Raw genomic sequence first — 26,479 nt, forward strand, 5'->3', positions numbered from 1 at the left:
CCTCTTTCCCCCCAAACCAGAACCTCCGAAGCCTACTCTTGTCCTAGGAGATCTAAAAAGATATTCTGAGTCCATGCCTAATGGGAAAAAGCAATATTTCAAACAAATGATTTTAACTGTAAGGTTTCTTACCCCTGAAGAGTCCGTATATTTCGTCATGTAAGTTCTAAGTTTTCAGTAGTTCTAGTGCACTGTTATTTCAAAAAGAAGAATCAGAGCTTGTTGCTGAGATGTTATTTTTAACCCTCCCCTGGGTCTGACAATGACTCCAACAGCACACACTAGACTGTGAGATCTAGTACAGATGACTAATCCGGGAAAAAGGCTGCCTTCACACGGGAGACATGGTGCCTATGGAGGGAGATCGCCCACACACCCCCCCGCCTGCCCCAGGGGATGCCTGGCCGTGCAAGGTGCCATTTCTAGGCCAAGTGGAAGGTAACTAAGGCGATGGTTCACACGCTAAGACACAGAGTCAGAATGGGACTGAAAAAGAAGTCGGTGTGGGTCACAGGAAAATTAGGCGGCTGATCCGCCCATTTAATTTACAATACCTCTATCCTATTAGCTTGTGGCTGGATTCCCGGAAATCTTTGTTTTAAGGAAAACCCAGGGACATGGTGCATGAAAAGAGGTAGCTCACGAATGAACCCGACAAAGTCAACACTAGGTTCATCTTGCCATTAGCTGGTCTCATCTCGTTTGGTTGACTAAACAAAATATTGCCTCTCTGTTTCAAAGCATGGGTGAGCTGGAGAAACACGGGTTCTTCTGTTTCCTTCCGGTGCAGGCCTGTCGTACCTGGAACTGACGGCTGAGGAGACCAACAGCCGTCTTTCCCCTCACACCACAGCACTACCGGGGGGACCTCGTGGGAACTAAAAGGATTTTATAAACAAAAGCATAAGATGACTGAAAAAGATTTCCTAGATGTGCTCATTTCCTTAGATCAAAAAAATTCTATCAATTGAGTGGTCCTAACAATAAGGAAGGTGTCTGTAATAAGAGGGATGTCATCAAACTAAACAGCTTCTGCACAGCAAAAGAAACCATCAACAAAACGAAAATGCAGCTTATGAGAATGGGAGAAAACATGCGCAAATCATGTATCTGATAAGGGGTTAATATCCAAAATATATAAAGAACTCATACAGCTCTATAGCAAAGCCCAATCTGATTAAAACATGGATAAAGGATCTAAACAAACATTTTTCCAAAGATAAACAGATGGCCAACTGGTACATGAAAAGATGCTCAACATCACTAATCATCAGGGAAATGCGAGTCAAAACCACCATGAGATATCGCCCCAACCTGTTGGAACGGCTGTCATTAAAAAGACAAGAGGTAACAAGTGTTGGTGACGACGCGGAGAAAAGGGAACCCTCACGCACTGTTGATGGGAATGTAAACTGGTGCGGCCTCTATGGAAAACAACACGGAGGTTCCTCAAAAATGAAATTCCTTAAAAGTAGAGCTACCATCTAATTCAGCCACCCTACTTCTGGGCATATAAAAAGTGAAACCAGAATCTCATAGGGATATCTGCATTCCCCCATTCACTGCCACATTACACACAGTAGCCAAAATATGGAAACGACCTGTCGACAGATAAATGGATAAAGGTGTGTGCATGTGCGTGTGCGTGTGTGTGTGTGTAATGGAAAATTATTCAGACATGAGAAAGAAGGAAATCCTGCCATTTGTAATAAAATGGATAGGCCTTCAGGGTTCTCCCCTCTCAAGTGACATATGTCAGACAGGGAAAGGTAAATACTGTATGATATCACTTATATGTGGTATCTAGAAAATCTAAAAACATCAAACAGAGAAACAGAGAGTAGAGTGGTGGTTACCAGGGTTGGGGGGGGGGGGTGGTGAGTTACGAGACAAAAGGTACAAACTTCTAGTTATAACGTTAAGAAGTTTGGAGAGCTCGTGCACAGCATGGACATTATAACTAATAATACTTATCACATACTTGAGTGCTGCTAAGAGAGTAGATCTGACATGTTCTCACCAGGAAAGAGAAATGGGAACTATGTGATAAAATGAAGGTGGTAGCTAATGCTATGTTGGTAATTATTTTGCAATATATAAAGTATCAAATCAAGATATTATTATACACCTTAAATTATACAATGTTTTGAGTCAATTATATCTCAAAAAAGCAGGGGGATGGGCATATCTGTGTCCATGTCATGTAATTTCGAGATAACCTGGCTCACCTTGTCATTTTACAAATTAGGAAAATGAAGCCCAGGAAAGTAAAGTGACTTACCCAAAGTCATATCACTCTTCCCTTTAGCTCTCATTGCCCTAATAATTAAATCATAACGATAAGAAAACTAAAAACAGAATGATTAAGAATATGATGCTCTACAAGTGAGAGTTATCAATGAAATTAACTAGTTATCAATGAAATTAACTAGGGCATCCAATGTCTGGAATCTAAAAATATCTTTAAAACATCCAGTAGAGTATTTAAAAATAATCTCAATCATACTTCAGATTCCCAAAGGTAAGGACTCTTTTTTTAAATGCTGAAGCACCCAGACACTCCTTGATTTCATTAGCATTTTTCATCAGCTCTACTTTAGAACTTAGCATAAAAATATCTTCCTTTATCGTTATCGGCAGCAGGCTCCAACTCCCCATAAATCAACTCCACCTTCAAATGTTGAGGGCCTTTCAATCACCCAAACGTCGTAAGTTTATATCTCAACACCAGTGTATGCTTCTAAAAATTCTTCTAAATCCTCAAATATAAAGGCACAAAGCTGGACCTTAATAGAGTTGATCCTATAGTATGAGAATTCTAGGCTAAAATTAGATTCATTCATAAGGGTTCATGAAATATTCAGTTACAATAGAGGTTCAAAGAAAGAATGATTAGTTGTACGAGCGATCATATACTCTAAGCCCAGAGCTGCTCTGCCCTCCAAGAAGGGTTTTCCAGAAATGTCTGTAAACAACGTAAGCTGGGGAGCCTTCTGTAGTACAATCCCAGATCAAAACCTGAGTGTCCCCCAGAGCAGGCTAATGTACAATTCAGCCTTTTCAAAGTCAAATCGCTAAACTCAAAGCTTTTGGTTTGAGAGACCTGTGAGGGGAAGCTGAGCAGCACAGCACCATCCCCTGGCAGGATTAGACCCACACATTTATCAGTGGCTACTCTGTACAAGGTGCTGCATTATCATAAAGCTACTGTAATCAGAACAGTGTGTTACTGGCATAAAAGTTAAATCAGTGAAACAAAACAGACTTTGAAGGCGGTGGATATGTTCATTATCTCAGTGTGGAGACGGCTTCACGAGTGCACACGTGTATCAAAACTTCTCACGCTGTACACTTTAAATAAGTACAGCTTACTTTATATCGAGCGTACCACAATAAAGCCAGTTTTTAAAATGTGTCTATTTTATTTTTCAGTGGCATCTCCACATTGTGGCAAGCTGTTAATTCTTCTTGGCTGATAACTTTTTATTCTCTCTTTTCCCCCCATTTGAGCTCACCGACAGCTTTATACCACCCCCATTCTTCCCACCTCCCTTTCTTCCTTGCCATCAATGGCACCAACGCGTACAACTCCAGGGCACTGTTTATGGTTTTTTAAGCCAATGACAGTAATCCTGTTCTTTGCTTTCCTAGCTTCCCTTGCAGTTTGGGGTGACCATGTAACCTATTTCTGACCCATAAAGTATAAGGGGAGGTCTAGGGGACTTTGGGGATACAGTTCCCTCCTGGATGAAAGCTGGCTGCGTTTTCAGCCCATCCTGCCTTGGATGTAGTTGTGTTAGGATGTGATGGCTGGTGCTGCAGCAGCTATCTTGCTACCATGGGACAAAAACCAACAGATAGGAAAAAGTAACAGGCTGAGGAAAGCATAAAGGACGTAAAGAAAAGTCCTGGATCCTTGACATTGCTGAAACACTGCACCAAACCAGAATTTGCTTCGAAAACTTTAATAAGCAAAAGGATGGCCTGGGGAACCTTGTTACAATGCAGAGTCTGATTCAGTAGGTCTGAGGGGGGCCTGATGGAGTCTATATTCCCAACAAGCTCCCAGGTGACACAAATCACAACCTGAAGAGCAAGATTCTAGACGTCTCATACTGTGAATAATTAAAGGTGGCTTTGTTTTTCAAGCCACTGTGAGAATCCTATTACTTTCGGCTAAAAGCTTTCCTAATTCACACGGATTGGCTGGGGAATTTTCACTCGGCTGGGTTCTCACAGAAAAGGAGAAGCACAATTCTGACACTAGAACTGTGGGCTGACCTACCTAACTCCAAGTTCCCGTGACCCTGGCTTATCAGTTTGAGGAATAAACCAATTGACACGAGGTCAGGCAAGATTTGAAGGCATTTCCTACACTTGAAAGGTAATTAATTTTTTCTCTCCCTCCTTACCCAAACAGTCACCCGCTCTGATCCTTCTCATTCCAATATTGCCAAGCACGCGGCAGAGGCCAAGCACCGCCCTACGCGCCGGCTACCCGGAGGCCGCCGAGCAGCCCCGCCGCTGAGGATGGCGCCGCCGGGGCGGCAGAGAGAGGAGGGGGGCGACTCACCGTCTTGACGTCGTTGGTGCCGATGATCCCGCCTATCTCCCCCAGGTCCTTCAGCAGCAGGTTCAGGATCTCCGTCGCTCTCTTCTTCTGGTGGTTGCTCAGCTCCTGGAGCTGGCTCAGCTCCCTCTGCGTGGTTGTCAGCGTAGTCTGAAAAATACGTTCCCAGGACAAATTGAAAGGGCTGCCCCCCGATTTCAGACGCTCAGCACTGCAACGCACAGCAACTTAATGTAAAGGGGAGTTCTGCTGCCATTTCGTGTGATTTCAACCGAAGGGCTCTTTTAAGCCAAGCTGTAGCATAGGACTGCACTCTGGGACAAGAAGAGGAATTCGTCCTGGGATGTTATGTCTACATATCAGATGACAATCTCCAGCTCAGGGGAATAAGTTATTAAAGATAAATAAAGCGCAAAGGAACCCTTAGGTTCGTAACGCCTCACGTGTCCTCCTACCTGCCGGGGGTGCCGTCAGCTCGCATCCTCAAGGGTCTAAACACCCCCGCGGGGACCCCACCTCCCCTGCCAAACAGACCTGCTCCCTGGGCCACTTGCAAATTCCCATCCGACTCCAGTCTGGAAGGCCCAGAGGGGCACGAATGAGCTTAGAAAACAACTTAGAGAAAGTCTAATCTTCCCAGTGACGCTGAACTGAACACTCTTCAACTCTTTTCAAAATTAATCACATTCAACAAGATCGGGCCTCTTAATGTACAACAGAAGCTCCATTTTAAGCCAAACATTGACAAACCCGCATCTTTTCCACCCCTCACGTGGGCTAACAAAAGGTACATATTTTTAACTAACTTAAACGCTCAACATCAAAAGAAGAGCCCTCTTTTGATGTCTTGGTATTAACTCAGCCAACAACAAAAAATAATTCCCCTAAATTAGGGAGCTATGGAGGTTAATGCAAAGACATTTACACAATTCTCCCATACGCAGCTATTTTACTAGAGCACTTTTTAATGATCTGACTAAAAATAGTGCTCTGAATGAGTCCAGTAATACTTTGCTTTGACAAGAAGTACGAACAGTATTATGGAAAATGTTTCTTTGTTTTGAGAAGCAAATACCAGGGGCTAGTGAAGGAACCCTGGAGAAGATCATAAGCAGAGAAAACCCAAGTCCCCTCCTTCCCTGGGTGGCTTCCAGTCTGTGTTTCTGTACATCTTTGTTTTTGTTTTGGCCTTACCACTTCCAGTTTAATTTTGTTTTAAAATCCACAGGAGCCGTGGTTCCCACCTTGGGAGGCCGTTTAAAAAGCCCGCAGTCGGATGCGTGGCGTGAGGAGCTGCTCCATCGGCTCTGCGGCCGCGGCCTGGAGCTTCCCTGCACCATCTGCCACTTCCCCTTGCCCGGGAGCCGGCTCCCCACAGAGCAGTTGGGCACAGCCCCACGACACCAGGCCACCGGGCACAGCCACCCAGCTCCCTGCCACCCACTCTCCAAATACAAAAGGACAAAACGGGGGCGTCCCCCCGCCAGGCACCTTGCCACGTGCTCACGGCCCTGACGCCGTGCCCTCGCTGTGCAGAACCTGCAGCACCTTTCGCTGGGAGAACAGAATTAGCACACGTGCGACTGAAGCACCGGCTTGAAGGACAGCAAAGGAACCAGGACGGCGAGTCCTGGGCGAGCAGGGAGGCTGTGGGCGGGGTGGGCTTCACTCAGGGGCCTAAGCAAGGAGAGGGAGGCTCACTGCCTCCCATGGTCACGCTCGCCTGCTGGCTTAACAGCTTGAGACTTTTTATTGATACAGCAGCACAGGCACAGGCTCAGTGCTTTCTGTAAACTGCCACTAATCCTCAGGCCCTGCAAGAAGCACGTTGTTATCGCCATTTTTGCAAATAAGGGAATGGACACTCAAGACATTTAAATGTTTCCACTAAAGCCTAATAGTTGTAAAGACAGGTGTCGCTCCGTGGTTAGAGCGTCGGCTCTGGCACGGAAGGGTCGTGGGTTGAATTCCCCGTCAAGGGCATGTCCCTGGGTTGTAGGTTAGATCCCCAGCCCCCGTCGGGGCCTGTGAGGGAGGCGGCCAATCGATGTGTCTCTCTCACATCAATGCTTCTCTCTCTCTCCTTCTCTCTCTCTAAAAATCAATAAAAAATTTTTTTAAAAATTTTAACCAGGATTTTTCTGGCTTCAAAGTCTACACTCTCTTGACTAGTCTACAAGGCGTCCCTGCTAACATTATAAATCCCCTGACTATAACACAGTTGTGCGAGGCAGTTGTAGGACGAGTGGACAAAAGTCACTGACACAAAGTATTTCAATTATTAAAGGATTTCAGAGAATGCATCTAAATCTAACACCGAAAAACCCCTCAGCCAACGGCCTTCCTTTATACAGTCCTGTCAGCAACCGCGAACACAGGACAGCAAAGGCAACTGAGGGAGTCCCGCCCCCTGAACACAAATGCTCCCACCGTTTTCTGGGCCAGCTCATCTGTCAGCTGCTCGTTGGCCCTGGTCTTGTCTTCCACTTCCTGCGACTTCTGGTCGTAATTGACAGCCAGCTCCTCCAGGGCCTGGAGCACTTCTTTCACTTCGTCTTTGGCTGCCTCATTCTCAATCTGGAGCCGTGTCAGCTCCTCTTGGATCTTCTCATAGTCTCTTCTCGTGGAAGCTAAAAGCTGGAGAGATGAGATGGCACGGGACCGGTGAGCCTAATGTTTGAATGTTTATGTTCTGTTCTCTATCCAGAATAAAGTAATTAAAAAAACCAAACAGATAAAACAAATTGGAGGAGCTCAGGATGAATAGAACCCCCCACTGTACATCCAGATGCTAAATTGAAAAAGGGCAAGTTGTTTCAAAAATCTGTTTCTTCTGCTTTCTGTTCTTTCTCTCTTTTTTTCCTCTCTTAAGTTTCAAACTGCATAGGCTTAACGCAAAGGACTGATCACACATCAAAAATCACCCCCCTTTGTAGCTGGCCGGCCACCCGGCATGTTTAACAAGGTGTGGGGTTGGGGGAATCATTTCTGAGGACACTGACACTTACGTGGCTTTTTAATATTATCATTTCACATTGTAAACTGGCGGATTTCAGAGTCCACCACACAGAATAAAAGAGCAGCCGTCGTTTTTCTTACTATTCTTCGTGGACGTAGAGAACCACATACCCCAAACGTCCACGCGCGTTAAAAGTGAGAGCCTGGGCATGGGGACACGTTCATTATCTTTGCGCCTACTGTGTCTTCCGTTTTCCCGTAATGGACAGATATTACCTTGATACTACAGAGTTTTATGTAAGAGTTTTGACTGTAACAAAAAGGAAAGTTTATCACAGGCAGTTGTACCAATTTGGAAACGCAAAGGAACAGAACGGGAGGGAAACACTAAGCAAATGGAAGACTCGGCCGTAGTTAAGAGGAAACTCAATTACATGGTTCGCCTCCCTGCAAAGGCGTATATGATCTCCCTGCCAGGGAAGTATTTGGGCAGCGGGCATAATCCTTGCCCCGGGGAGATGAAGGGGAACAGAGAGTTTCGAAAAGGAAGGAAATGGTCACGGAGAAAGTTATGCCTACGGGAGGGCTGGGACGGGGACGTGAACCCCAGCCACCTGCTGTAACTGCATCGCATGATCCAGTCCACAGCATTTTAGCAACAAATCAGACAGCACCCTGAAGCATAAAAGAGAGGAAAAAAAATACTTAGATGGTCCTCAAAGAGAGAATCATGAACCATCTATGCCTGATAGATTGCCTATCTCTTCTTTGCTTAGGTTCCTGTTTGTAAAATACTTTGGCAAAACGCAAGGCAATAAAGACGCTCGCTGGAGAATTGAATGCCGTCAGGGAGACTGAAAACAATTCGCCTCCTTTTTATTGTATCACATACATACGAACCCAGCATTTGGACCCCTTTCCTCTCCACTTTCCCTTCCTCTACCTTCTAATTTTAATTTGTTTGTTTTTCCTAAAAGATAGCACGAGAACATGGTGTAGGAAATGCCTAAGCTGGCTGATTTGCAAAGCTGAAAACAGCTAAAACGGCAAAAACCAGGAGCGCTGAGCACGGGGAATGAGGAATTAGAACCTCCCTTGTCCTCCGTCTCTGCTCTTCAAACACTGAGCGTGGCGACGAGCTCCTCACTCTCAGAATCCCAGGGCTCGACAGAGTCACATATTTGTTCTCTACATCCAGGCAAGATCAGCTTTTAATAGGCATTGAAAAGAAATCTACCAAAAAATTTCCACATGATCTTGAAAAAATTCTTTGCAAATTAAATTTCTGGAACAAACGTCAACAACAAAGAGTAATAAAAGGACTTTGTAAGAAAAAATTTATTGCGAACTTTACCTCATCCTGATCCAACATCTGTTGCTTAAGCTTTTCAGCCAGCTGGCTCTGCTGGTTAATTTCATCATCCTGAAATGAAACATCAGGTTTAATTCTTTTCGGTTAGCTCTGTCATTTCTGATATCCAAGATAGTCCGATACCAGGATGCCAGCTGTGAGCTTCCTAATAAAACGAAGGCAGTGGTCTGGTGCTTCCCCACAGAAGAGAGACTGACTCTGGGATCTTGATTTGGTCAAAATATCTCTCACCCTCCTTTGTCAGCAGATAAAACCTCTAGGTATTCTGGAAAATACAATATTCTACACACTCAACTCAACCCCTGCTCTTCCAGAAATCAGAGACCCAGGGCTTGGGAACTGAAAGGGACTTTGGAGCTTGCTTTCCCAATTCAAAGATGTTTACAGTGAGTTCTTAGCTCAAAAAATAAAGCTGTGAATGTCTGACCATCTGCACTGTAACATATTCCTGTCCCAAATCTTGTCAAACACATCAGTGACCAGGAATGCGGACACGTGGTACGTAGGAGAGACCAGTATTTCTACTTCAAGCCTCTTACTCAGAAAGATTGGAAAAATATTTACTAGAGAATTAATCTTTGGCATGAGCAGACCTCCCTCTTGATCGTAAGTTAATTTTCTTACCAGCGTGGGGAGAAAAAAAAAGCAAACTCAAGGAAGCTGGGGGGTGCAGCAACCTTAATTCCTACTTTCCGGCCTGTCACTGAAGTGGGAAAGGGGCTTCCCACAGGCAGATCCGTTGCCCTCACTCTCGTTTTCTGCCACTAGGGGTTGCTGCGCAAAGCCGGGGCTGCCGGCCTCTCGCTGCCCACGCAAACGTCTCGGCCTCCCCCTCGGCAGGTCCACCCAGCGCGGGCAACGCAGCGGGCGGGCGAGGCCTGGCAGCCTGAGGCCCGGCGTTCCCCACCCTGCCCACGAGTTCAGTGCGCGGCTGAGGACAGCCTGCGAGAGCGACAGGCCGGCTTCGTGGGTGCCTCGCTCCCTCAGCAACAGCAGAAAACCCTATGTGATGACACTTCCAGGCTCTAAACCCCAAGCGGAGTCGCATTCCGTTCAGCATTGTGGGTCCCTCTTCGTGCCAGGTGCTGCCCAGGTGTTTTCAGCAGCAGCCCGTAAAAAAAAAGAGGAGAGAGAGAAAGACCTGCACTGTGCTTTTCACGTTTTCTAGAGGTGAGGCGAGGGGTAAATGCAAGGGCCTACTTAGCAAACCTCATTAGCAAAGGCTCGGTTTTCCACAGGATATTCTCCAGCCTGCCTGGTCGTGTCTGTGCATACATTTAAATCAGATTAACTCAGTGTCTGTCACAGCCAGTGCCTTCCACGGAGCAAGGCCATTCTGAAATCGACGCTGCAGGTCTGTCTCTCCTTTTCCTCCGTGTGGCACATCTTCTGCCCTGAATCCGCTCCTCAAGGAGACACTTTTCTACTGAAACGTTCACGTTGATGTTTCTTTAATGCTGCTGCAAAACACTCATGACATTCCTCCCCCAACCAGTTTTCTGGCAGGAGAATTAGGAAAATTACACCAAAGTGAAACTGCCAAAAATGGTATGTCCACAACTAGGAGACGATTTTGTAGGACTTTTTCTTCCCTCTTCTACTCTGTAAACTTAGAATGTCGGGCACCAGGAACGATGCTGTGTTCCTCGGCACATAAATATTAAACGACTTAACATAAAAGACTGAAGGAGTTTAACGTCGGGAGTTGCCGTCTTCCCCGGGGACATGTAAACAACAGCTACACGTGATATAAAGCACAAGAGAAGACAAATGGTGGAAGGAGCGCTTTGCTCCTAGCATCCTGGGCTCGTTTCAAAGCCTGAAGACACAGGCTCCCTCCCGACAGGTGACAGTGGGGTGGTGCGGTGACTCTTGAGGTACAGCGAGAAACCGGGGCCCCTCTCCCCACCCGGGAAGACGAAGAACAGGGGTCATACTATCAGGACATAAGTCACTGTCCCAGGGACATTTCCAAATCTACAGTCGCCCTTTATTAAGGCAACTGCTCTAAGGAAGGAGCATAGTCTACTGTTGCTATTTTTTTTTATTTTCAAAACTTTCAGAGTAAGACATGCTACGTGGTCTGTATCCACCGCTGAAGTCCATCTCGTACACCATGTGTACGCGTGCTCACTCTGATGCTATTCAGATCTCACCGTGCGTAACGGATTTTAAAGCACGTTTCTGAAAATATTCTTGTACTTGAATTTTCTTACCCATGAAACAGGTGAGTTGTCAACAGGTCACTGGTCACCTTTAATTATGAAGATGCTTTTGTTGTAGGGGTAAACAGTGAAGCAAGGCTCAACTCATATTTCTACTTACACTTAATTCCTTCTCACCTATCTCCAATAGTACAGTCGTACTGGAGAGGTGATGGGGAATGAAAGAGACAGTGCCCACACCAGTTTGCTCGTCTTATGTATAACTCTGCTGTCAGCCCACCTATGAACCATCTCCCCTCTGATACCACATAGGATGTGGCTTCTCCGTTAAGCAAGCAGAAAGGGAGAAGACAGAGAAGAAACTAATATTTATTGAGCATCTGCTATGCACTAGGAACTTCTTTCCAATCCCCGTTGCAAACTTTTGAAGTCACAGATGTGAGACCCATGTTGCAGATGAGAAAAACATCTTCAACAGGGTAGGTCTCAGGATTTTAAGTCACAGATCTGGCTCTAGAGCGCATGATGTCCCATCACACAGCATTGCCTTGAGAGGGCACCTGTCCTTGGACCCCTGGAGGGACAGCACAGAGGGACGGAGGGCGCTCTGGAAGGAGACTGTGTAGCCTTCCTCCCACCACATTCTACAGGGTTCGTTAGGGCTGACATGTTCCTCATTTAAAGGGTAAGGTCGAAATGGGATGAGCACTGGACTGGGAGTCAAAAGTTGTGTAACCTCATTGCAGCTCTGTCACCTACAGGTGATATAAACTTGGGTAAATCACGTAAACAACCTGGGCTAGTTTCTCATATGGACCTGGGTACTTTCAACTCTACCACTCAATAATCTGTGAAGGTACCACGTTCCAACTCATGTATTCTCAGAAGTATCAAACCACCTACATCATCAGAAACATGAAATACCTTCTAGAACCTTTCAGAGGACAAATAGGAATGACAGCTGATAGGCGGTCCACGAGGAGAGTCCCTGAGGTCAAACCACTAGCTTTGGTGCAACCTAAGGCGGAGGCTTTTGGGCTCGGTCCTCTCCCAGGTCTCTCAGCATCTTCCTGTGATGGACTACAAATGCTAACCTCAAAATGTGCACTTTACAGGGTTTTCAAGGCATAAACTAAAGGGAAATGAGATGACAGAAAATGTCCCAGGCTGGTCATCAGGAGGCAGACTCCAGGGCCAGGGCTGCCAGCTACCTACTAAACAGCCCGCCCCCAAGGCCTGGCGTCCGCGTCACTCTGAGTTCTGTCCTCAATGTCCCCTGTTATAATCTGGACTCAAAACTTTCGTCTTTCTCAGATCAATGAGGGCGCCGCATGCCGCAAAGGTAAATGACCCCAATTCCAACCATGGCAGCTGTCTATTCATAGAGAAAAGTGGATACAATTAGGTTATCATCCCTCATCTAAGATTCTCTGGGGATTATTAAAAATAAAACCAAAAACTCTAAAATGCGGGGAAAAACTACAGTATGTTTAAACAATAGCATTTCTTTGGAGAAATCAAGAAATTGCCTGTACCAGTAACTTATTATTGACTCTTTTCCTCCTTTTTACTGTGAGGTTTTGTGGAAAATCCCAGGGTAGAAATGGAAGGATGACAGTGCCTCAAGGGCAATTAGCCTGCTCTTGCCCGTGTGAACAGGTTATTAAATATGTCACCAGAAGGGTAGGGTGACCCCAGTCTAACACTGCGGTTATAATGCAAACTCCCAGAGTCACAAACTCAAAGCAGAGCAAGCTTCCTTAAGGCGACCAGTCACATTTCCCTTGTAAAGGTGATGCCAGACTCTGAACTTGACTCCAAAGAGAGGCCAGTAAAGATTAATGGCAAAGTTAACATAACAAAGCTGTTTCATCCAAACCAGAGGTGTCCCTGAGCACTCTGAGCTGAACCACAGCAGCAAAGATTAGATCAGACCAAAAATATCAGCAACCTGGATGAAACGAACTGAAAGGATTTCGAAGAGTCCAAGGGCAGCATGCCAAGGTCACGGGAAACATCGATTTAGTTTCCTGTGCCTCTGGGATCCCGAACCTGACCTCCACTGGGGATGAAGGATACACACTGTTCTCCGACGGCTCTTCTCCTCTATTCCAACTTGTGCACTGGCATGATTATTTGAGTCCCAGGTTTGCCATAAAAACAGACATCCCTAATCAGCATGTGCATCATTCAAGAGTATGTCCTGCCCGGCCGGGCGTGGCTCAGCGGTTGAGCGTCGACCTGGGATCCAGGCGATCAGGGTTCGATTCCCGGTCAGGGCACATGCCCGGGTTGCGGGCTGCAGCCGATCAATGGTTCTCTCATCATTGATGTTTCTATCTCTCTCTCTCCCTCTCCCTTCCTCTCTCTGAAATCAATAAAGATATATTTAAAAAAAAAAAAAAGAGTATGTCCTGAAAAAAGCTCTGCCAATAAGGTAGAAGCCATCGCGCCACCACTGAGGGTTCCTCACCCCAGGGAGTGGAGAGCTACACAATTAAAGTACACACCTGAGGTTTGGGAGCCCCACCCTTGTTCCTATAGCTGGGACTACTGTGGGAGGAATAGGCCAGGGGAGGAAAGACGAAAGAGTTAAACAAAGACCAAGCACCCTTGCACCCCCGATTCCCACTCTCATGCAGTGATCAGCCCCAGTCCAGTTTCTAGAAGTGAAGACTGTCTCTCGAGGCCAATACTCCACACTTCCAATCAAATTTCCATGAAAATTCCACTCCGCCTGAGCCAAGTTCCCTAACTCTGCCCAATCAAGACCTGGGGCAAATATTAGGAAGAGGGACATAAACATCAACCTGCAGCCCTACATCAGGAACATGGGGCTTGAAGCTGCTTCTGGCCGACTGTCCTGAGACCTGCGTCCTTTACTCTTTGCACGAGAGTGAGGACTACAGTGTCTGGCCACAGACCTTATCATCCAGTTGCCTGTAGAGACTGGAGAGCTCCTGGTCGTATTTCTCTTTCTCCTCTGCAGAGATACTGGCGACAACAGCATCGACGACAGGAGCAATATTGTCGATGATGGGGGTGTTATCACAGGGCTCCAGGGTCTTCTGGTCCTTAGCACCGATCTGCTCATCCTCAGGCACAGCTTCTCCTGCAAAACACAGCCAGAAGGGGTTGGGGATCGAAGAAACTCAGCATGCAACCCTCCAGGAAGAGTTCCAGAAACAGTCACTCCCATGGAGAAGACAGAGAAGCCACAATGAAGAGCTGTTGCAGAGAGTTATAGTTTGTGCTCTTTCTACTGGACAAGAAAGGTCATAGTTAATTGACCAAAGCTGGTTCCATCAACCACACAAGACCTTAACCGCCCCGACTTGCAGCGATGCCCAGAACTGTCGGCTGCACTTCCCTTTTGAGGAATATGCTGGAGCTTTACTAGAATCATATGCTCTCTAGTGACTGATTCAAAGAGAAGCAGACCTCTGAGGCATCCTAATTACCAGTTAATTAGGTTACTTACTACTTCATTAATGGAAACAGCCACATCAAGGAACAAATTCACCATTGTTTAAACTGCAGGGCCCAAATCCTCTGGATATGAGCTCTCTGAATCCAAAGCACGAAGCCAGGTGGCCGTGGACCCAGGAGCCCTGACTGACGCTCGCGATCGCACATTCCACTCTCGGCCACCCTCTTCTACGGGAAGTCGGAATTAGTTGGGTCTACAGGAAAGTTCAAGTAGAATTATTTCCTGTGATGTCAGGCTGTCCCAGGAAAGAAAAAGCAGCTAATCTAGAACATCATACAGAGACCTCACATACCACTTCTCAGTCTGCAGAGTAGCGTTGGGCTTTCAAAAAAAAACATTACTACGTCTGACCACACAAATTGAGGAAAACAAAGTTCTCAAGCTGGCCAATAGCTATCCTCACCAAGAAAATCACCTTGCAAAGACAGGCTGCATAAAAAGGATTCTGTGAAAACCGTGTAGCCCAACTGAGTCTCTCAAATATCTTCTTGGAAAGGAAACCAAAACCAAACATACTTTCCCCATCACAATGTTTACCATCAACTTCACACTCAGTTTGCTACAATCAGTGAGTGTCTGCAACGTTCCAAGCCCATAAAATGCATTTTGTGGAAATTCCCCAAGAAAACTGCTCTGAGTCAGAGGAAAGTTCTCCAAAAAAGAAACAAACAAAACAAAACAAAACAAAACAAAACAACCTTACAGAACCAAGATCCTAATCTGTGGCTTTATCAACAGTATGTATCCTGCCTCAAGGAACCCACCTGATCACTGTATACATTTATCTCAATATAACAAAACACTTTGTGATGGGTTAGCTTTGTTGCTTAAGATTCCATTATCAAACCTGACCATCACAAATGGTCTTCATGTCAAATAAAATTAACACCCAATGATTTCATTTTTGTACCACAGTTCTGTTCCAAGCAGAAACTTGAAGCAAAACCTGGAATAAACTATTACTCGAATATAAAACTGAGCCAAGACTTCTTCCTTCTAAAGCTCAGCTAGACTGTAAGGTGCCCAAATCTTTTTCTAAAATTATTGACCTGAAACAAAACCAGAATACAAGAGTAGCCTTTGAACTGAACTTGAACCAAATCATTATTTCATTCAGTTTCTTTTTCTTTTTTTAACTTTTTTTTTTAATCCTCACCTGAGGATATTTTTTCCATTGCTTTTCAGAAAGAGTGGAAGTGAAGGAAGGAGGGGAAGAGAGAGAGAGAAACATCGATGTGAGAGAAACACATCAATCGGCTGCCTTCTGCATGAGCCCTGACTAGGGCTGGGTTTTGAGCCTGCAACCAAGGTACGTGCCATTGGCTGGAATAGAACCCGGGACTCTTCAGTCCGAAGTCTGATGCTCTAACCACTGAGCAAAACCGGCCAGGGCTCATTCAGTTTCAATTCCTGGTTTAAAACATCCATCAACAACCTTAGTGTACAGACTGAATTTCACCCAATTGAAGGATTTATATTCTCTACAGCCTGCTAAATCCCTGGGCCATAAAAGCAGTACCATGTTCTTAAGGAGTTTTTTTTGTTTAAAAAAAAAACAAACTACACACACACACACACACACACACACACACACACACCCTTTTTCTAACCATAGAGTATACACTAAAACTTGAAATTCCTCCTTCACCCTGATCTCCCAATTCTGCTCCTTCACACAAATTCACCACTAACACTTTGGTAAGTGTCTTTCCCTGCTTGGGTAATAACTGTATCTCTAATTTTTCAGTTCCAGCTTATGAAATCTGTGAACATGGCAATCTAGTGCAGTGTGACTCTGATATTCTAGCTTAAGCATGACGGTGAAATCCTTAACTCTGCCAGACCACACACCAGCCGGATTATGGTGATATTACCCATAGGCCAACTCACCCCAAATCCAGAAGGTACAAAAACATCTGGAAGAGACATATGCCTGTGTTTGGTTCCAAATGGCCAGGGGGGAGGTGATAACATAAGGCCAGTGTGAGCTAAGAAGCTACCTGGTATGTTTCAATTCACCCAGGGAGGCAGGAGCCAGGAATGAAACCCCATAACCTAGTGGCAAGCAACCTGCTCCAACCAAAGTCACAGGTTTCATTGCCCCTAAAGCTGCTCTTCTCCCACTAAGGAGTTACAACACCAAGGACCAGGTTGTCCCAGACTGGGGAGGTTCAACAAGCCGGCCCACGCTGACATAAGGCACCCCGAAAGTGACCAGCCGACGGCATACATGTTTCCAGGGCTAAGGCAGGACACTGGCCACACTGCTCCTTTCACAAATCTAATTAATCACAGGCCCACAGCCTGCCTAACCTCCTGGTTTGCTTTTTATAAAGGAGAGGAAATGATCATGCCTCTCATACAGCATTGTTCTAAAGGTTAATTAAAACAGTCTATGTAAAAAGTACAGAAGGTAGTATTGTTTAAAGTCCATCTCCTCACCCTTCCTCTCCCCGACAAATCGTCAACTTTTTTAGGCTTTACAGATAAATTATTATTATTATTTTGAGATTAGTGTTTCTGGGTTCTTCACAATACCTTTCTGGTTGGAGCTCATTTCCAAAAATAAAACACAATATATCTATGCAAGCCCCTTTCTGGTTTATTATTATTATTATTTATTATTATTATTATTATGAAGACAATATTTGAAACTACAGCAGACTTCCTGGTTTCTCTTGAAGAATTCTCTAAATCAAAGCATCAACATGGCCCCCACAAAGCTACATCTACACGAGCCCTCCCCAGTGTACATTCTAAAGGTCAGGCAGGCGGGATTATTTTTTGCAGCAGCCGTTCGGGCCGAGAAGAACAAAGCGGCAACACGCAGGAACAAAAGCAGCAGGCATCTGCGGGGGAGCCAGCTCCTGCCCAGGGAGGAACCCAGAGCCGGTTCTCCCAAACACGCTGCCCTTCAAAGCACAGAGGAAATGACTTCCAGAAGCGTCCCTGGTAACTACACTGTCCGGCTCACAGACACGTCTGGGGACTGTAAATTCCCAACACTGTGCACGACCTGACACTAGGCAATCTGTCTCCATGGCAATCTCACCACTGTAATCGAGAATATTCCCTGCACTGCAGACTGAATCTCCTGAGAAGCCCCCACGAGGTGATTACGGAGTAACTGATTGTAACAAGGAAGACAGCTGCGAACAAACCGGAGAAATGATGCCCTAAAATCTATGATGCGAGAACATAAAAGGATTAGCAAATGAAGATTAGCATCTCTTTTTATTTTTATTCTCCTTTGCATTAAAAGCAAATTTCTCTCAGTTTATCCCCTGAGGCTTCATACCTGCGGTCTACAGGGAAACAGCTTATAATATTGTAAAGCATCTGATTTTGTAGAAGGAAAGCTCCCCTCCCCCCTAACTAGTAACCTTCCCTCCTTAAATAAGCATTCTGGCATTTCCCATTGTCAGTTGTAATTACCTTTAAGGACTAAAAAGATTTGTGTGTACACAGGAGCACTGACTTGGAGCATACCTATAAGGTTTGCAGAGCATTTTAATTATAAAATGAAAACCCCCAGAGGGCATAAATAACATTTCTAGAAAAAGTAGAAATCCATCAATTGCAATAAACAAGAATGACAGACTAATCAAAAATTCTTGTTAGGGCTTTTAGTTAAAAACTCTAAAACAGGCTTTTCGGTTTTGTGTTAATGCAAAAAAAAAAAAAAAGAGAGAGAGAGAGAAGCCCATTAGACTGCCAGTAATTCATTAAAATTTCACACATGAAATGGCAACGAGCTAGTTGTCCTTTTCATAGGTTGAGTCCCTGAAGCCTGTGGCGGACACAGAAAGGTAACTGCACTCTCCCTGCAACTCAGGGCAGAGGCTCGCTGGTCACTCACAGCTTCCGCCTGGAACCAGAGCAGACCTGGCAGAGGGGGTGCTTTCTTTTAATACCAATTAAACTGGCCCAGTGGCAGACCCGATGGTAGGTCATTTCTATTTCAAAGAAACTGAAAGGAAATCTTTCAGTTACCAGATGGGTAAGAGCAGCTGGCTACAAGATGTCATTATATAAGTGAGGTTGAAAAAAAAAAAATCATTCCTTTATGGGATTATTTTGCATGCAAATAGCATCTTTCACCCCAGTTCCTAAAAATATTGTAAGCAGCTTAAGACATTTTCTAATCCCTTCCAGAGTAATTTTCTAATAAACTGGTCACCCAGGACTCTGCACTCTCTTTACATCCCTGACTCTGAACAGGCTGCACGATCCTCCGAGTGGTCAGGGTTTCTCTCAGTGTTGGCTGTGCTCCTAAAAGAAGCAAGAGGGCCTAACAAGCTAGACCTCCCGACTGAAATGCTACCTTCTGAGCATCGACTGTGGTAATCAGAAATCCAAGAGGGGGACTGGCATCTTCTACATATTTAATGCTAAAGGAGCAAACTGTGTTCCAACCAGGGGAGCCGCAGAGTTTCACAAAGCTCCAGTCAGGCCCAAGGTTGCAGACTGAGCTAGTTAGGGGACAGAGCCTGCTGGCCTGGCAGGTTTAAATCTGGAGAACAAATCTGCTCGGGAGGCAGCTGATTTTTCCATGCCTCCTCAGCCTGTGATGAAATCATTTTTGCGTGACTTCAGCAGATGGGGTAAATCTGCATCTACTCTGTTGTTTGATGTTATTTTTTATTCAAGAGACGCTGCAGTTATGCCATGTTGTCAGGTGGTTGCCCGGCCCTCCTGACACCTGGATTTTCAGGGCTTCCTTTTCTGACTTAAGCCCCTAAAAGTTATCATTTTTCAAAGCGCAAAATGCAAAGACATATCCGAGAAGAGGGCCTGTGTGAAGACTAACCCGGCAGAGACAGGAACCAGAGACCCGCCCGACCCTTCCGAGCATCATCCCTCCTTCCTGTCCTTCAACACTCCCTACCCATCCTACGTGGTCTTCTCAATGGATTGGGGGGAGTGGGGGCCGAAATTCACTCTGAAGCCAACTACCTAAATCTCTCCCCATTTCCAGGATTGTTCGAGTCCTTTCCATACATATGATCAACAAGCAACACAGCTGGAAAAAAAATCTTGTTTCTGACAACTGCCCACTCTATCTGTCCTGAAGCAAGTGGGCTGAACAAGTTTCCATGAGGCTCAAGTTGCCACCAGGGCCTCCAGAAGCGAAGGAAGACTGTCACTAGATTTCAGCCCACAAGATGTCACTAGCAGATAGTGGTGGGCTGTGTTGTTTTTCAGCCACTCAACACTCATTTTCCTAACAGCGCCTCAACTTCCTGTGAGGAACGAGCCCCCTCCAAGGAGGGCAGTCGGGTCAGCAACGCTTCAGAGTGTGTCCTGTCCTTTCCCAGCCAAAGCACAGCACCAAGCGCTGCACCTCCCTCCTCTCAGGGGCCTCTGGGTCTGAAACACACACTGCAAGGATGAGACAAACATCCCCAGGGGGTTGGCGCCACACATGCCCCTGTATGAGCCCTGTCGCTTTTCCCCGTTGCCGGTGCCCCTGAAGCAGCCCCAGCTTTGCTGTTTGAGATGGTTCCTCAGCTGTTCTTCTGGTTCTGGGAGTCATTCAGAGCTTTCTAATGCTTTCTCCTCCTGGTCAAGCCAAACAGGGTCAACTCCTGTCGCTCACAACCCAAGGACCCTCACTGGCGCAGTGGGGAATGAAACCAGGGGAGTGGGTGGCTCTGCCCATTCCTTCCTTATAAACAAGGCATGGCCTCCCCTCAAGCACCATGCACATGCCCTGAGCCATCTGCCTTAATGGCAATGCAGAAATGAATTAGGCTCAGTGTAGTATATAGATTTTGAGCCAAAGGCCATATTCTGAGAATCCATGTTCTACTCTGCCCAGAGGAGAAAACCGCCAGGCTTGCATTCTCAGGTAGCCCATTAAGCTACGAGGGGTTGAAGAGGGTAAAGGTTGGGGGTGCAGCTTATAGGCATGGAACAGGAGAGCAGTTCTCAACTTCTGAATGACTTTGTATGGGAATGCTCTCTCCAGTGGCATAGTCCCCTTGCCACCCCTTGCCACTGTATCAGACACACCCCCAGAGCCTCACTTATTTCCATTATTTGTGTGAACCCAATTTGCTATTGAGGCATCATATTATTTTACCTTCTCACTCCTTTGTGTTCCTACCTCATTATATAGAGAAAGCACACACATGCACACTTTTTTCTACTACACCCCATCTCTCTCACTTTCCCGCAGCTGGAGGATAGCAGGGCAGCCAAACTTTTAAATTACAAACACACCATGCAAGGAAAGAAATCTCTTTCCCAGGGAAGAGCACATACTATTGACAATGTTCTTTTAACTTGTTCAGACTACAATGTGGAAATATCAATAACCAGGAATTGCTGAGGTGAGCTCGCTGGCTACCTCCTACAAGCTTAGAACCAATGTGGGTCAAATTTCAAAAGAATGTGGCAACTATCCAGTCACTTTGATTTTAGTGGAAGGCACGTCACCTTTCAAAATCCCAGTTTCCTAGTTGACACAAACCAGCCATGCCCTCATGACCATAAGGGATTAGAACTGGTGCACGCGACACCGCTGAAGTCCCCTCCTTTCTGGCGTGGTCCCAGCCAGCTGGCTCACACACCACGAGGACTAAGCGCAGGCTGCACTGACCCCATGGAAGAGTGAACTGAGGAGTCAAGCTCCCTGTGTTCAGATCCCAGCTCTCCTGGGAGTCACCTCGGGCGAGTCTTCTGCCAAAAACACAAGGGCTACCAGAGGATCAAACCCCCAGGCTAGGAATATAACAGAAACCCTGGGGGGTTGCTGCACGTGTGATGTATGTAGTTAATCCTTGAGACAGACCTTCGCTCACAGCTGTTCAAGGGACTACTCCACCAGCCTGAAATTTGTATCACCAGAATCGGTTTTCTACATTCAATAACTTTAGCTTCCAGAAAAATCACCTTTAAAAGGCAAGTGTTAGCCCGGAAGGAAAGGAGAGCTCTGCAGAAGGCCCCTCTCCCATAAGGCCCTCAATGATGACATGGTAACAGGAGGTGGGAGCCTCGCAGGACTGCCTCCCGCTTCCCTTCTTCCCTATAGTCACAGGGGATCCCCCCCCCCGCCTGTGCCTTCAGTTACTTCCTAGGGTGGATGCACTCCAATTTCTCCCTCTAGTGCAGGTGGCTCCTCTCAGCTCCTGACCCTCAGACCTAGCTTCTCATCGGACATTTTTACCTGGACTGTTCCACAAGCACCCCACAGTCCCCTACTCATGTCCCTTGTCTCCAGTCTGGTTCTTGTCTGGTGCTTCCTGTCTCGGTGCATGGTCCTGCCCTCCACCCCCCTCAGCAAGCCAGAAACTTGGCACACTCTCTCCCCATAGTCCACGCTTCACCAAGCCGTGCAATTTCACCTCCCAAATGCCTCTCTCTTTCCAAAGTCCTGTCTCTCCACCCAGTTACTGAAACCTCACCCCTGGATGACCACCCGAGCTCCTGGCCTTCCTCCCACCCTCTCTGGTCCATTCTCCAACACAATCAATGGATCTTCAAAAATGCAAATCTCACCATATGATCTGCAGTTTAATATCTTTGAATGGCTTCTCACTTCTTCCAACATAATGACCGACATCCTGAACAAGGGCTGCATAGCCCTGCACAGGGTAAGTCTGCCTACCCCTCCCGCCCAGCCCAAGCCAGTGCTCCCCACCTTAGCTCTCCACCCTGGCCTTCCTGCCCCCACCCCGGCTTCCACCTTGCACCTCCCGTTTCACCTGGCTTACTGCTCTGTTTCTCTCGGATCTGATTCCCTATGTTGCTTATTGGGGGAAACCTTCACTGACTTCTCGGTCAAGGTCAGGCCCCCTGTCGTAATAACTTTAGCACCACATCCTTTCCCTTTTGGCATGGACCACCACCACACGTTTACTGGCTCTGGCTGGAGTCCACCTCCCCCATCAGATCGTAAGCTTGTGAAAGCAGAGACCATGTCTGACTGCTCGCCCTTGAATCTCCAGCACTGCATTATGTTTACTTAACATACGTGCATTATGTGCCAGAAATCATACATTAGTTTCCCCAAAATACAGAACTTAAGGGCATATGTAGGATCTCACCCTGTAGGGCATGGACCCAATGGTAAATTTCTGAGTATGTCTGCAAGGTAGTGGGACAAACAGTTAAAATGATGTCAAGTGCCAAGTCCAAGAGCAGGGGGAAAGCACACAAAAGAGATGCAGGCACGAGGTGAGTCAGGTGAACAGGGCAGTGGGCAGACCCAGAGGACAGGGCTGACTGAGGGGTGGAAAACTGACAGGTAAAAGCTTGGCAAGAGAGAGGAAAGAATAGAAAAGACAAGGTTAGTTGCCCCTCCCACAGGATCTCCAAGGCCAGTCCCCCCTCCCTTTACCGAAAGGCTTTACTGAATGTTCCAGTCGCCCAGCAGAGAACTGACCCAAGAGGATCCCAGAAATAGAACAAAATTTCATATGGCCGCTCCCAGCTTTGCCAAGCATCCCTCCCCACTCGCCCATGCCTGCCAAATCACAAGGAATCATCCACCAGCCCCAGGTGCTGAATTACTCAATTATTCTAGCAGCTTTAAAACACGTATGCCGCTAGAAAACCTCCCAAAAAGAAGAGAATTGTGTTATTTAGGCTACTAGGTCATTTCTTGAACCTCTCTTGAATCCCGGTTTGCCCCATAATTGCTTTTCAATTGAACAGTAGCTCACTGGCACCCCACCCTTCCTAGCAAAAAGCAGTGGCAAACATATAATCACAAGACGACCTGCTGCTAAGTCCGCAGTTCCACAGGCAGGCTGCCTCCCGATCCTGCTCGGCAGCCCCAGGCCCTGCCCTTGCCCGCCGCCGAGGTCCGCTGCAGCCCCCGAAGCAAGCACCGGGCACCGCAGCGGGGCTCTGAAGAGCCGCCTCCGGCTATCCACCATCCCCTGCGCACACCAACCTGCCCGGGAGCAGCTAAAAAAAAAAAAGGCTTCTCCATCTAACTTCCCGATGCTAAAATTCCTGTGGGAATCATCTGTCTGCACTTAGATCTGGGAGCCCCTCTTCAACGCCTCGCCCACAGCCCACCCACCCCCTGCACGCCGGCCGCCTGAGATGCTTTCTCCGAGAACAAACCAAAGAGAATGTTTGGGGGGAAAAGAAAAGCGCGTCACGAAACAAGCCTTCAGGCTCCACTTGAGCTCCGAGCCTCCTCGGGAGCCCTCTGTTTCTGGCTCTGAGGAAGCAGAGCACGAAGATGCGATGGGGGAAGAACAAAGCAAACACTTGCCAGCCCGACTCCAACCCGAACCCACTGTAAGGCCCGCACGGGAGAGAGCGCGGGTTTCATTCAGGAAAGCAACCTGAGCCTGGGCCCCAGGCGCCGCCTCCCGCCCCGGGGTGGCTTCCAGGGAGGGAGTCACAGTGACAGGCAGAGGGGCCTCTGGCCTCGCAAACGGTCCCCTGCCCGCACTAAGAATGCACGTCGGCCAAGTGACAGGGTGGGGCGGGGCGCTGCCCTGGGGACCCAGACAGCGTCTGCTAGTGGAGGGCTGCTGCGAGGCAGGACCGCGCCCCCCATCATCATCATCACCATCATCATCATCATCATCGCCCTTTCCCAAGTGTGGGGGGGGTGCACACTCGTGCCTGGGTCTTCCTCTCCAGCCCTCCTCACCATTTCTCCACCTGTTCAGCTCCATCTCCAGATGCTGGATAACGTTCTTCAAAGTCTTGTTCTTCTCCTTCTCTTTTTCGTATTTCTTCTTCCATTCTTCCGCTGTCAGCTCCAGGTTCACCGAGACTGTGTTCTTGATGGTCTTCGCCCTGGGGTTAAAAACATAAGGGAAAGACTCTAAGCAGAGCTATCGGCATTGGCTAAGTCATGTAATCCTTTCACACCCAGTGACTGGGACTTGGGGGGCCAGGAGGGGCCCGTGACTTTCACCTGCCACCCTCTTAGCTGTATTAATGGCGCCGCTTGCTCCTCGGGCTCCAAATCCTTTTCCTTTCTCCTTTACCTCCTGTCAGTCTCTAAATCCAAGGTCTGCTCATTCCAGTCGTCTCTCAGGGTCACCTCTTTCTCTGTTCCCTGTCTCCGTGTTGATCTGTGTTCTCAGCCCTGACTTACTGTTAGAGCCTTTTTAAAATAGTCAATATTCTCCCTTGAACACCTTCATACCACTGCCAGATTCCTCTTCCTAAGCAGAGTTTCCTTTCCATTCAATTAACTTCTATGAAACATGGCATATACCAAGACAAATGGGACAAGGTCTCTGTCTCACAGAGCTTGTAGTTTCTCCTCCCAATAACACACAGACTGAAATATACCATCGACTGTTCCTCTTACTCTACCTGGAGTCACCCCTGATGGCTGAACACATGTCTACATGTGCCTCCCAGGCCAGGTGGGCACTCAGCTGAGTAAGGCTGGCCAGGTGACGCCCTGGCTCCCTGCTGGCTACATGCCCCCATCACAACCAATTTTTGCTACAGAGGGATAGAGGGCCACTGTTCTCAGGTCATCCCACTTTTCAAGAAAAGTCAGAAATCGAGATTTGTATTTGTGTCTCTCAGTTTATAACAATTTTTCAAAATAATGTGTGAGACAAACAAACATGTGTAAAAGCCATCAATTTGCCAGGTCCGGTATAGAGAAGGAGTGACCTCCTTGGGCATATGGCTGGGGTGGGGGGTGGAGATGATGCCAAAGTGGATGTTTAGACAGTAACTCAAGGGAGCAACAGGCGAGAGCAAAGGCCCTGGCAGCTCCAGCTTACACTAAAAACGAAAAACATGACCACTAGCTACGTGCAGAAATGAACACATAAGCAGATATGTCTAACAAAAAGTAAATTGACCACAGCAGAATTCCACTTATTGTTCACTTTTTAAGAAGGTAAAAGCTTCATTTAAAAGTGTGTGATATCCTGTTTTATTTGCTATCGACTTTTTCATTTTAAACTCCCACTGGCTCTTGTACTGTCATATTTGCTAGCACTCGCTGATGTGTGATTCAGGTTAATTACTGTTGTCATCAAATGACACTTTGGACAGGATTTCTACTTCAGTGAGAGTAATTCAGCAGTCCTCACCAGCGCTGGCGATGTCATTCCAAAAATTAATTCCTAAAACAGACAACTAAATAACCCGACTGTCAAAAGAGGAGTTTAAGCAATTTCAATGGAAGACTCCACTTAAGAATTAGTATAATTCTCCTTCCTTCACTGTAGCTTGAGGCTACGGTCTCCGGTGGTGATTCAATTGATTTTCTCAAACAGCAGCAGTTTTATTACTACTCTCAATTCTACGCCTGGTTGGCACTCAGCTGGCCCTCTAACATCCCCAGGTGGTATCGTGGACGTTCCTCGGACACAAGCACAAACACCTCAACCATTATCGACTTAGTGAGTCAGACAGTGAAAAATAACCTGTGGCTGAAAATGCTTGTGGACATTTAAGGGTACACTCTGAGGCTTTTACTAATCTTACTTTTTAAATCACAAAGAGTCTCTTGGCGGTTTCTAATGATACTAGAAATAGAGAAGGAGAGCCTCTCTGCCACACTCAGGCAGGCTTAGCCGGAAGCGCATTTCTGTGAGCAGACACAGCAGGGTTATCACTGGGGCACTGGTCTTCATTTTCAACGTTCTTTTAAGCTGTCCAGGAAATTATTTTTCTTCCACTTCTGTAGGAATCAGGGTCCTGGCAAGAATCAGATGGCCCACTCCAAATGCATCACTTGGGAGGAGTTTAGCAAAGGTATGGGAGAGTGTTGGGAAATAACGAGAGACGATGCATACCCCACATTAGTGATGGGGGAGCCATTATCACCCTTAGGCTGAAGGAGGCCCAGAGGGAGGGAGCTAAGAGAAGCAGGCTGCCCACTGGGACCAGTAACAGCCTTTAGTCTAGGGATGCAGCCAACCCAAAGTGACCCTGCAGGGAAAGAGTCAAGAAATTAATACCCTGACCTCACTCTC

General features: G+C 46.8%; 1 protein-coding gene across 1 annotated transcript in view; it reads right to left on the bottom strand.

Annotated features, from left to right (window-relative positions):
* KIF5C (kinesin family member 5C) overlaps nt 1-26,479 on the bottom strand; it is a 143,985-nt gene that overhangs the window by 33,373 nt on the left and 84,133 nt on the right. The window contains exons 11-15 of the mRNA XM_087819861.1: nt 24,175-24,323; nt 13,990-14,177; nt 8,883-8,951; nt 7,001-7,207; nt 4,574-4,720 (exon numbers count right to left, since the gene is read on the bottom strand). Of these exons, the coding sequence (XP_087675987.1) occupies nt 4,574-4,720; nt 7,001-7,207; nt 8,883-8,951; nt 13,990-14,177; nt 24,175-24,323 (760 nt within the window). The remainder of the gene's footprint in view (nt 1-4,573; nt 4,721-7,000; nt 7,208-8,882; nt 8,952-13,989; nt 14,178-24,174; nt 24,324-26,479) is intronic.

The sequence above is a fragment of the Miniopterus natalensis genome, chromosome 8 (assembly GCF_054644295.1).
Source record: "Miniopterus natalensis isolate mMinNat1 chromosome 8, mMinNat1.hap1, whole genome shotgun sequence".
Classification (NCBI taxonomy): Eukaryota; Metazoa; Chordata; class Mammalia; order Chiroptera; family Miniopteridae; genus Miniopterus; species Miniopterus natalensis.